The 12,592-nt window shown below is 45.2% G+C and overlaps 1 protein-coding gene across 6 annotated transcripts in view; it reads right to left on the reverse strand.

Moving 5' to 3' along the window:
- Nucleotides 1-710: 710 nt before the first annotated feature.
- The window catches only part of USP47 (ubiquitin specific peptidase 47), a 111,807-nt gene continuing 99,925 nt past the window's right edge, over nucleotides 711-12,592 (reverse strand). For all 6 annotated transcript variants that reach the window (XM_073604078.1, XM_073604074.1, XM_073604075.1 and 3 more), the window contains 4 exons: nucleotides 11,114-11,244; nucleotides 8,318-8,365; nucleotides 5,507-5,637; nucleotides 711-3,310 (listed from right to left, as the gene is read on the reverse strand). In XM_073604078.1, coding sequence (XP_073460179.1) covers nucleotides 3,136-3,310; nucleotides 5,507-5,637; nucleotides 8,318-8,365; nucleotides 11,114-11,244 — 485 coding nt within the window. In that variant the 3' untranslated portion in view covers nucleotides 711-3,135. The remainder of the gene's footprint in view (nucleotides 3,311-5,506; nucleotides 5,638-8,317; nucleotides 8,366-11,113; nucleotides 11,245-12,592) is intronic.

Consider the following 12,592-nt stretch of genomic DNA (forward strand, 5'->3'; position numbering starts at 1 on the left):
GAACACCACAAATATTAATTTTCAAAGTCTGCTGCCTCTGTTTTTGTGGCAATGGCCAATGAGAACAGGAGGCCGAAGACCCAGAACCCGGAAAGAAGACCGAAGCCGCTGCATCGGGCACCTGTGACCTCTAGGGGCAGGAAGCCGATGGCGAGTGTTCATTCACTGGTATCGCAGGGTGGGAGGGTTTGGGGCTCTGCACCCCGGAGACAACATGAAACAGGCCAATTGAGGTCTCTACCAGGTCGGTCACCCCCTCACAAGCACGTGACCAGAGCCCAAGGCCTCAATTGGCCTGTCTCATGTGGTCCTCTGGGCGCAGAGCACTGCGCCCCAAACCCTCCCACCCTGCAATACCAGCGAATCAACACTCGCCATTGGCTTCCCAACCAATCAGGAAAGGAGGCCGAAGACCCAGAACCCAGAAAGAAGACTGGGTCAACACAGGAGCCGCGGCGCCGGGCAACAGGAGATCCGTGATCGCTAGAGGGCTCCGCCCATAGGGTGAGCACGGACCTGGAGGGGCCCGCCCACGCCCCCTCCCTAAAATCCTCCAGCACCAACCGCCACTGCTTCAGAGAGCAAAGCAAGTGTGAATAAGCCCTTAAAGATTAAAAAAAAATGCAAAATACTTGCATCCAAAAAATTCTTACACACTTTTCCCTCCTCCCCCCCCCCCTAAAAAAAAGACAAACTCAGAAAAAACAAACTTCTTTTCTCATTTTTAATTTATTGGCATGTTTCATCTGTGTAAACAGCGGCATGAAAAAAATTATCAAAACCTCATTATCGATCTGTTACAAATTAGATGGCAATTTTCCAAAAGGTAGGCGAGAATCTGTTACATTTGTGGTTTGCGCGTGTGAATGAAGGTTTATTTTGCAAATTATACAGATCAAAAACTGAAAAACAACAAAAAAAAATGATTACACGATGTACATCCCAAGATCAGCGCTCGTCAGCTGTCGACACAGATGCAAGAAAAAAACAAACTAAAAAATGTGGGGTGTGCGTGGAGGAGGGGAACTAAAAACAGGAGCAAAAACAAACCGTGCTTTAAAAAAAAAAACAAACAAAAAAAAATTTAAGTACCAGAATAGTCAAACAGCAGTAGAGAAAAAAACAAAAAAAACTTAAATAGGCAGCTAATTTTTTTTTTCCCCAATGTACACAGTGTTGATATGCGATAAATCTAGGAACAGGAAATGGGGGGGGGGGGTATTTTTTTTTTTAATTCATTTATTTTTTAGGGGGAGGAATTATTTACACTACCATGAAACGCAGGAGATTGCTCTATTGCAAAGCAAGACTCCCTGCAGCTCTAGAGTCTAAGGACCGCCAGGAAGCTGCGGGAGGCCTGGGACTTTCCATATTGCTACCAACCCCCCACCTTTATTTCAATACCGTAATACGGGGGTGCCCATCTTGCGTCATGCCCAGTGGACGACCGTCCCCATTTCAATACAGTAACGCGGGGCGCCCAGCTTGCATCATGACCAGTGGATGACTGCCTTGGTTTCAATACCCTAATGGGGGCGCCCATCTTGCATATCAGGCCTAGTCGCCAACCCCCTTGAATTTAAGTAATATGGGGCGCCCAATCTTGCATCAAGCCCAGTTGACGACCAACCTTGATTTCAATATCGTAATGTAGGGTGCTCATCATTCCCAGTCACCAACCACCTTGATTTCAATCCCGTAATGGGCGGCGCCCATCTTGCATCAAGCCCAGTGGACGACTGCCTTGATTTCAGAACCCTAATGCCCCCCCGTGCCCAGTCGCCAACCACCTTGATATCAATCCCGTAATGGGCGGCACCCATCTTGCATCATGCCCAGTTGACGACCGCCTCGATTTCAAAACCGCCATGGGCGGCACCCATCTTTCGTCCAGACCAGTTGATGACTGCCTTGATTTCAACACCCTAATGGGGGGGGTGCCCATTATGCATATCATGGCCAGTCACCAACCGCCTTGATTTAAATACCATAAAAGTCGGCACCCACCTTCCATCAAGCCCAGTCGCCGATCACCCTGATTTCAATATTGCAATGTGGGGCGTCCATTTGCATCAAGCTCAGTTGACAGTGGCCTTGATTTCAACGCCATAATGTGGCGTGCCCATCTTGCCCAGTCGCCAAACCCTCCCCAATTTCAATACCGTAATATAGGGCGCCCATCTTGCATCAAGCCCAGATGACAGTGGCCTTGATTTCAATACCATAATGGAGAGACGCCCACCTTGCATCATGCCCTGTTGATGACTGCTTTGATTTCAATGCCATAATGGGGGGGCACCCATCTTGCATCAATCCCAGTCGACGACGGACCTTAATACCGTAATGGGGGGCACCCAATCTTACATCATGCCCAGTTGACAACCGCCTTGATTTTAATACCACAGTGCGGGGCGCCCATCTTGCAAAATGCCCAGCGGACGACCGTCCCAATATCAATACCGTAATACATGGCTCCCCCTCTTGCTTCATGCCCAGTGGACAACCACCTCAACCTTCAATACGGTAACACGGGGGCGCCGATTCCGTGGAGAACGCGGCTTAGTCTGATTGCTATTCAGTACAAATCTACAACTTTTCCTTTTCTCTTGCGCTGTGCTTCGCCTTCCGACTTGTACATAAAAAACGTATCTAGCGTTCAATGAGGTAATGTGTTTATCAGCAAAATAAAAAGACTGTACAAGAATTTAATTTTTTTTTTCCTTTTTGAATAGCCAGAAGCCAACGTGGGACCCGCATCCTACCTGAGCAAGACGAAGCCCAGAACTTTCAATGCACCTGACTTAATTTAATATATTTCTCTATATATTTCTATAATTTTATTGTTATTTGCACATCCCTTTCAGCGTTTTTTTTTTTTTTTTACAGTTTAATCGACCATAGTGCAGAAACAAGATCTCAAGTCACAAACGGTGATTGCCCCCCCACTTTTATTTTATTTTTTGTTTTCTCGTAAGGAACAAGGGTGCTGATTGGCCGTGCAAGTCCACCAATCAGTGCTGGTTTTTCTTTATAGCTTCACACTCGGTAAGTGGAACCCGGGCTAAGAGAGGCTCTCCTTGGCGGCAGTGTCTGTGTTAATCACGGCTCTCTAAGGTGGGCCCCCTGGGCTGCCCGTCAGTCTTGAGTGGCGTCTTTACTCGAAGCTCCGTCCAAGTAGATTTTGAGGGCTTTTTCCTTGCGGGGGGAGTAAGTCACGCGGTGTCCAGTTTTTTGCAACCGGCTGCTTTCCTTTTTCATCAGTTGGTTGCGCTGCTCGTCCGTTAACTCGACCAGATCCTCGGTTTTATCCCTAGGAGAGGAAGAGAATATTAAATGATGTGATAAGGGCACAGATTGTGGCTTCGTGGTTAGCACTTCTACCTTGCAGCACTGGGGTCCTCAGATCAAATTTCCGGACAGGACACTATCTACAAGGAGCTTGAATTTGGAAGGTTGGAAGGTGAACTAACCCCTGTGTATGTATGTGAGATACAGTAGGGACCTTAGATTGTAAGCAGGGTCTGAGCTATAGAGCTGCCTAAATTGTTGGCACTAAGGCTAATAATAATAATAATAATAATAACCATTGACGACCAGCAATGTTCACGTACGCTGCTGGCCTTTTAGTGGTTACACCAGGACAATGCCTGCAGCTGTAGGCTTGATCCCAGTATTGTTTTTTTCAGCCGATGGTCGCCTTTCTTGTAAAAGCAATCCTAGCAGCTTATTAGTTGCTAGATTGCTTTAACAAGCAGTGGGAAAGGACACTCCATCAGGTGGTCGATACCTTCCCGGGGGATGCAATGTACCTATGCTGCTAATGCCAGCCTGAACACATCAATGTAGTTCACTTAGCCATACCTGTTTGGCATACATGTAGGGGAGACTACTGAGTTTGGTCTTAAAAGGGACACTTAGGCGTCCAGGAGGACAAATATTTAAGTCCCTGATATTGTGGACTAAATATAGTTGGGAAGGTTTTATCTTTACCTTTCCTTTCTCCCCTCCTCCAATATTTCCGGTGTCTACGGTCTACCCCCCGGTGAAGTGTATAAAGTGATATTTATATCTATACTTTTGTGTTATCAGCCCACTATACGGTTGCTAGCATTGGTAGAATCTGCCTCCCTATCTACACGGTAATACTCCGATGATCACCTGGGAGATCTCCATGTGGGGATAATCTTATGCCTTTCAACTACCCCCCAAGTATGTCCTGACAAAGCAAAATAGTGAAACGCGTTGACGCACAGGGGCTCACTGCTGTCCACTTGGTGTCAACTTTCTGTTTACATCATATACTCACGACCATCACGTGTTTATTGTATGTTTTTAATTCTTTTTCTACTTGACCTGTCGGTTATGACTTATTGTCAATAAAGTATCAATTTTACTATACTCTCATCCATTTTGCCTATAGAGTCCGATCAAGAGACTTTTTTTTGTCTCTCAACCAATCCTTTCCAAATTATAGTCTATACGGATGTGGCTTTGGGAGTGTTATTCCAATTTTTTGAGACGCTCCATCACCCCCCCCCCAGCTTTCCCAGGCACTCCTATCGCACACGAGTGATCAGCTGACCATAGGGATGATCAGAGTCCAGAACCCCTCCAATCATCTCTATGGTATATAAAACCGGAAGCAATGGCGCATTTCATCACTTCCAGTTTCGTAATTGTAAACAAACCCCGATGGGTTTGAAAAAAAAGAATTGGATCATACCGATCTTGGTATGATTTGAAGCTTTAAAGGGCAAAAGGAGGGATTGGATACAGCTAATCATATGCTACAAGGTGCTGGGATTGATCCAGGTATACCATGTGATAGCTGTGGGCCAATCACAGCTCAATGGTAACGGAAGCAGAGCCGTTATGACTGAATTCATCCATAACAGCTTTGTTTACATTGTGATCACATGATCCCCCGCCTGTCGGGATCCGCATTCCGTGTCCGGTGCAGGCACGATGACATACATGTATAGCTGAGCTGTGTCTGAATCTCTGCACTGTGCTTGGCACACCTAGAATTCAAGAAGCCATCTACAAGATAAGAAGCCATCTACATCTCCAACCCTTAGGCCTCTTTCCTACTGGGGCAGGAGGTGCGTCGGCGGTAAAATGCCGCTATTATTAGCGGCGCTTTACCGTCATTTTAGCGGCGGTATTCGGCCGCTGCAGAGGCGCTTTGCCAGCGGTATAGCTGTGCTGCCCCACTGATTTCACCGCTCTGAAGATGCTGCTAGCAGGACTTTTTTTCCCGTCCTGCTAGCGCACCACTCCAGCGTGAAAGCCCTCGGGATTTCACACTGGAGACACAGCAACGGCTGTTTCGGGTCGGTTTGCAGGCGCTATTTTTAGCGCAATAGCGCCTGCAAACCGCCCCAGTGTGAAAGGGGTCTTATGGATATACAAAACACACAGACGCAGGAGGCGGGCTCTGTAAGATTGATGTGCTACGGAAAATGGCACAGTCCTGTTTTATTCAGAGGGTTGCTGTTCAGCGTACCTATAGAATATAACGGCCCCATCGTCTGAGATATACAGAGGCCAGGCGTTCAGTGTCGATACTTTTGGGTTCCAGTCCAACTCTTGATGGATCTCCAGGACAGAAATGTCACAGGGAAACGTCCCTCGACCCTGCAGGGTAAAAAGAATAAGGATTGGCAAATGTCATTTCAAAAGTCAGATGGGGGGGGGGCATTTCTTAGTTGCTGTTACAAATAAATATATAAATATCAGCCATAACATTAAGACCGCCCGCCTAATATTGAATTGGTTCCCCTTGTCCCGCCAAAACAGTCCCGACCCATCCAGGCATGGACTCCGCTAGACCTCTGAAGGTACGTTGTGGTATCTGGCAAATGTCAGTAGCAGATCCTTTAAACCTTCGCCAGTTTTCCCTTTTCCCCCCATAATGCATCCTGGTGAAATCTCCCCCTCCCTGGTAAGTGATGCACACCCACCTGCCCATCCACATGATGTAAAAGAACTTGTGATTCATCAGATCAGGCCACCTTCTACCTTTTCCTTCCCCGGACCACATTTGGTCGGTCCTGACTACTGCAGAATATTCCCCAAGAGCTGTCGTTTTTTTAAGTTGCTCGTCTAGCGATTACAAATGTGGACCTTGTCAAAGCTGCTCAAATCCTTCCACTTGCCCATTTTTTTCTGCTTTCAACACATCAGCTTCAGGGACAACATGTTCACTTGCTGCCTAATATATCCCACCTACTTTCAGATGCCATTGTAACCAGATAATCAATGTTACTCTTTACTTGTCAGAGGTTGTAATGTTATGGCTGATCAATCTGAATCTATGAAGACAATGAGGTGCTATAGGGGGTGTAACAACGTTAGCACCAAAGATGCCAAATTAACCCTCTGCAAACTGCGATACACCCCGATATTTGTATAACAAACTATTGCATGAAAACAGAGATTCTTGGTTCACATATATTAAAGTTGGAATTTTAGGTCCAAAAAGAAAAAAAAAAAAAAAATAGGTGAACAGGCAGGCATTTTAATGCAGAAGAGAAAAGCTTTGTCTCTTCTGCATTAAAGTTACTTACCTGCCTGCCCCTGTACAGTAATATGCGCATGCGCAGCTCACTGTACAAATGATGTAATGCCAAATCTGACTGAACTCTGGTGCATGCGCAAGAGTGACGTCATCCCCACCTTGGCGGGGAGCTCCTGGAGGCGGCATCACTGGAGTATAGGTGAGCTAAAACCCAGTACACATGTTGGTTTGTTTTTTTCGTTCAACCAGTGGGATGAAAAAAAAAAACAAAAACAAAAAAAAAAACACAGAGATCCCAGCATCAACACAAGCTACGCTGATGAGAGGATCTCTCCTGCTGGGGCTTTGTATTCTGAGAGGGAGCCATTGGCTGCGATCGCTGATGGAATGCTGGTTTTCCAGCATGCTCATCCCACAGAAGCCGGTCATTAGACTGCCTGACCGAAAGTTGACCGCTTCTTGCTGAACTGGACAGTTATTGGTCCTGTGTACCGGGCTACATACTCCGGCAGAAAACCACAATCAATACAGACTGAAGTGAATTGTTAATATTAACCACTTAAGGACCGAGCCTCTTCTTGAGATTTGTTGTTTACAATTTAAAAACAGTTTTTTTTTTGCTAGAAAATTACTTAGAACCCCCAAACATTATACATTTTTTTTTTCTAACACCCTAGAGCAGGGATCCTCAAACTACGGCACTCCGGATGTTGCGGAACTACATATCCCATGAGGCATTGTAAAACTCTGACATTCACAGACATGACTAGGCATGATGGGAATTGTAGTTCCTGAACAACTGGAGGGCCGTAGTTTGAAGACCCCTGCCCTAGAGAATAAAATGGCGGTCGTTGCATTACTTTCTGTCACACCGTATTTGTGCAGCGGTCTTATAAGCGCACTTTTTTTGGAAACAACTTTTTTGAATTAAAAAATAAGACAACCGTAAAGTTAGCCCAATTTTTTTTCCATTGTGAAAGATAATGTTACGCCGAGTAAATTGATACCCAACATGTCACGCTTCAAAATTGCGCCCGCTCGTGGAATGGTGGCAAACTTTTACCCTTAAAAATCTCCATAGGCGACGTTTAAAAAAATTCTACAGGTTGCATGTTTTGAGGTACAGAGGAGGTCCAGGGTTAGAATTATTGCTCTCGCTTTACCGATCGCGGCGATACCTCACATGTGTGGGTTGAACACCGTGTTCATATGCGGGCGCTGCTCTTGTATGTGTTCGTTTCTGCACGCGAGTTCAGACGGCCGGGGTTTGTTTAAATTTTTAATTTTTTTTTCTTATTTTACCAATTTTTTTACACTGTTCTTTAAAAAAAAATTGTGTCACTTTTATTCCTATTACAAGGAATGTAAATCTCCCTTGTAATAGAAAAAAAAGCATGACAGGACCTCTTAAATATGAGATCTGGGGGTCAAAAAGATCTCACATCTCATATTTGCACTAAAAAAACAAACAAACAAAAAAACAAAGAAAAAACACATGGACGTTGCTGGATAGAGATGGAGCTCAGCTAAGTAATTAGGGGGTGCTGGGGAGGCTGCGGCACACAGAAGGTTTTTTTTTACCTTAATGCATTGAATTGAGACCTTCTGCCTTTACTACTCCTTTAAATAACATCAAATTACTAGATGGTCTATAGGCAAGTATTTACTAAATGATCGGAAAATGAGATGCTTTGGGACGAAGATCTACGGGGACGAAGATCTATGGGGACGAAGATCTACGGGGACGAAGATCTACGGGGACGAAGATCTACGGGGACGTGGTGCAGACAAACTCACCTTGGCAAACTCCAAATTCTCTAGCGGTATGCCGCTGATCTCACACATCTGAAAGAAGCACAAAAAAGTCATTTACCTTTTGTATTTATTTCATAGTTTTAAACTTGTACTGTAAGTTTTGGCTTAACTTTTTTTTTTCTATTTAACCACTTGCCTACAGGGCACTTTTACCCCCTTCCTGCCCAGGCCAATTTCCAGCGCTCTCACACTTTGAATGACAATTGCGTGGTCATGCAATACCGTACCCAAATGACATTTCTATCGTTTTTTTACACAGTAGAGCTTTCTTTTGGTGGTATTTAACTACTTCCGGACAGCCAGCTGCACATATACTGCGTGAAACAATGTACCTGTACGTTGTTCATGCTCCCTGGTCTAGGGCAGCACATGCGCACCGCCGGCGACCTGCTCCCGATGTGATTGGGCGAAACGGGAGCCAATCAGCGGGTCCGGCGGCCGCGAGCTACCCGCGATCGTTCGGGGGAATGACAGAATGGGAGTCTGCCTATGTAAACAAGGCAGACCGTCGTTCTGTCACAGAGGAAGAGAAAGATCTGTGATTCCTACTAATCAGGAACACCGATCTCTCTTCTTGTCTAGTGTCAGCATCCCCCACACAGTTAGAAAGCACACACAGAGAACACATATAACCCTTTAATTGCCCCTGATGTTAACCCCTTTCCTGCCAGTGTCATTTATGCAGTGACAGTGCATATTTTTAGCACTGATCACTGTATTGGTAGTGTACACTTTGTTCGCTGCTATCCCGCAAAAAAAAAAAAAAAAAAAAAAAAAGAAATCGCTTTTTGCCGCCATTACTAGTCCCTAAATCTATCCCATAGTTTGTAGACATGATAACTTTTGCGCAAACCACTTAATATATGCTAATTGGGATGCAGAATACATAGTGGCCTAAACGGATAGATTTTTTACATATTTTTTTATAGCAGAAAGTAAATATTGTTTTTTTTTTTACCAAAATTGTCAAAATTTTAGTTTATAGCACAAAAAATAAAAAACGTCAGAGGTGATCAAATACCACCAAAATAAAGCTCGATTTGTGGCAAAAAAAAAAAAAAAAAATTTTATTTGGGTACAACGTCGCACGACCGCAAAATTGTAAGTTAAAGTAACAGTGCCGTATCGCAAAAAATGGCCTGGTCATGAAAGGGGGGAATCCTTCCAGGGCTGAAGTGGTTAATGACCACTGGGGTTTTTTGGTTTTTTTTTGGCTAAACAAAAAACACAAAACATTTTTCATAGTTTGTTATAAAATTTTGCAAACAGGTAATTTTTCTCCTTTACTGATGTGCGCTGATGAGGCTGCACTGATCAGGAGGCACTGAAAAGGTTGCATTGAGAGGTGGCATTGGTGGGCAATGTTGGGATCAATGTCCCTTTAACAGAAGCCAGTTATCGGCTTTCTTCTTTTCTCCTCATGCTGTCAGCATGAGGGGAGAAAAAAAAAAAAAAGACAACTGCATTCTGTTTACATCCTGTGATCAGCTGTCATTGGCCGACAGCTGATCACGTGGTAAAGGGCCACTGTGGATGGTCCTTTACCCCGGATCTGTGATCAGCCGAGTCCAAAGGACTACTTGCTAATGTCACACAAGTGGTTGCTCTGCGCTCCGAGCCCACCCTTTTTGAAGCCAATTAGAGCCCCATTGAAATCTATGCATCCGGCGCCCTGCATGGAGATTAGAAGCCGGGCGCATGGATTGGGGGGCAGCGCCCCCGTGCCCCTAATGAGAGGGCTGCCACTGCTCTCCAGTGCCTTCCCAACTATAGAAGTTAAACTAACAGTATAGTTACTTGGCAATGACTTTGAACTCTTTTTAAATATGGGCACCACAATGGCCCTGCGCCAATCCAGTGGTACTATTCCCGTCAATAACGAGTCCCTAAAAATTAGAAACAATGGCTTTGAAATGACATGGTGTGTGTGAGCACACTCAGCTGTCCAACAAGTGTTAAACTTTCACTGCAATTAAAGGATCAATCCACTCAAAAGTTGTATTGTAATTAAAGAAAAAGCCTTGTTGGCCAAATCATTGTCTACTGTTATATAGGTCTTGTATACTTTGTGAGATCTCCACCCATAATTCCAGAGACTGTTCCTGTCCAACTGGGAGTTTTGGGCGTTTCCCATCCACCTTGCATCAGGAATGTAAAATCCAGCAGGAATGGTGGAAATCCCCCATGATGAACACAGCAGGTGTACAGACTCAGGAACTAAGCACAGGGATGGGGAAAAGCCCTCATAATGAGTACAACAGATGTACAGCCCTGGTAGTTCAGCACAGAGATCTCATTGACAAAGTCTTCTAGACACATTGGGGCAGATTTACTAAAATTGGTGCACTCAGAATCTGGTGCAGCTTTGCATGATAACCAATCAGCTTCTAACTTCAGCTTGCTCATTTAAGCTTTGACAATAAAACCTAGAAGCTGATTCGTTACTATGCACAGCTGCACTGGATTCTGTGTGCAACAGCTTTAGTAAATTTTCCCCATAGAAACTGCATTGGCAGTGCAAACCTTTAGCAGCCGCCAAAAAAAAATGTTTAGAACAATGACTCTAAAGCTGGATACACACAATTCAACTTTTGTTTAGATTTCCTTTAGATCTACCTTCAAATATGTAGTGCAAGGGCCTGCCTGATTGCATACACATTGAAAGTGTTTAGGTTTGACCTCCATATTATATGGTTTTGGTAAATCTAAAGGAAAAAATCTAAAAGAAAATTGTATAATGTGTATCCAGCTTAAGACTTGTAATGCTGTGATTATCACCTTCTCCCGAAGTTCATCCACACTGTTGGTCTCCAGCACAATCTCCTGGAAGGGGTCCAGTTTTAGCTGTGATGGCCTCCACCTCTTAGTCAGCAAGGACAGCTGGGACATGCACTTCATCTTCTCACCTTCTGTTTCAGGAAAACATAAAACACAGGGAGAGAGGTAGATCAGTAAGTACAAGAATAGAATAATTTTCCATCTATTAGAAGAGATGAAACACGGCAGACACTACATTTCTGGGAAGCAGAGGTTGTCCTGCTATTGGTCTAGGCACTGGAGGTGATGGGTCACTTTGATGGTGGGCCTTCAGTATTTGGGTGCCAGTCCTAGGCTCCAGGTGACAGGGGTGGGGGGGTCACGGACCTCGGGACGACGGCGGTCATGGGTCTCTGGAAACACACAGTCTCTGGGGATGGGAGGCAGATGGTCTTTGAGCATCGGAGGTGGTCTGGGGTAACGGGTCTCTGGGCGCCGGAGACAAATGATCATTGGTCTATGGGCACCAGAGGCAGAAACTCACTGGGAGTTGAAGTTAGAAAAGAACACAAGTTGGTCTCCATGTGATGCGATGTGAATTTTGCAACAAGTTTATGTTCCTTAACAACTTGCTTAGCGGGCACTTTTATCCTCTTCCTGCCCAGGCCAATTTTCAGCTTTCATTGCTGTTGCACTTTGAATGACAATTGGGCGGTCATGCTACACTGTAACCATATGACATTTTTATCAAACAGAGCTTTAATTTTGGTGGTATTTAATCACCACTGGGTGTTTTATTTTTCGCTAAAGAAAAAAAGACCGAAAATTAAAAAAAAATAAAGTTATAGTTTTTAGTTATAACATTTTGCAAACAGGTAATTTTTTTCCCTCATTGACTTGTGCTGATGAGGCTGCACTGATCAGGAGGCACTGAGGATGAGGCGGCACTGATCAGGAGGCACTGAGGATGAGGCGGCACTGATCAGGAGGCACAGAGGATGAGGCGGCACTGATCAGGAGGCACAGAGGATGAGGCGGCACTGATCAGGAGGCACTGAGGATGAGGCTGCACTGATCAGGAGGCACTGAGGATGAGGCTGCACTGATCAGGAGGCACTGAGGATGAGGCTGCACTGATCAGGAGGCACTGAGGATGAGGCTGTATTGATGGGCACTGATAGGTGGCACTGGAGGGCACTGCTTAGCAGCAGGGGCTGTCTGTGTGTGGGAACGATATCCCTTTTACATGAGTCGGTAATGGGCTTGTTTTTTCTCGGCACGCTGTCAGCACGCAGGGGAAAAAAAAGCCGATTACCGGCTTCTGTTTACATCACAAGATAAGCTGTCATTGGCTGACAACTGAAGACGTGGTAAAGGGTCAGGATTGGCCCTTTACTCCGATCTGGGATCAGCCGAGTCCCAAGGATTGGTGATCACAGAGCGCTCTGCCTGTGTGCCGCAGAGGGCGGGTGGGCAGTGCGAGCACGGGACGACATCTAT

Source organism: Aquarana catesbeiana, linkage group LG11, assembly GCF_042186555.1.
Source record: "Aquarana catesbeiana isolate 2022-GZ linkage group LG11, ASM4218655v1, whole genome shotgun sequence".
Taxonomy (NCBI): Eukaryota; Metazoa; Chordata; class Amphibia; order Anura; family Ranidae; genus Aquarana; species Aquarana catesbeiana.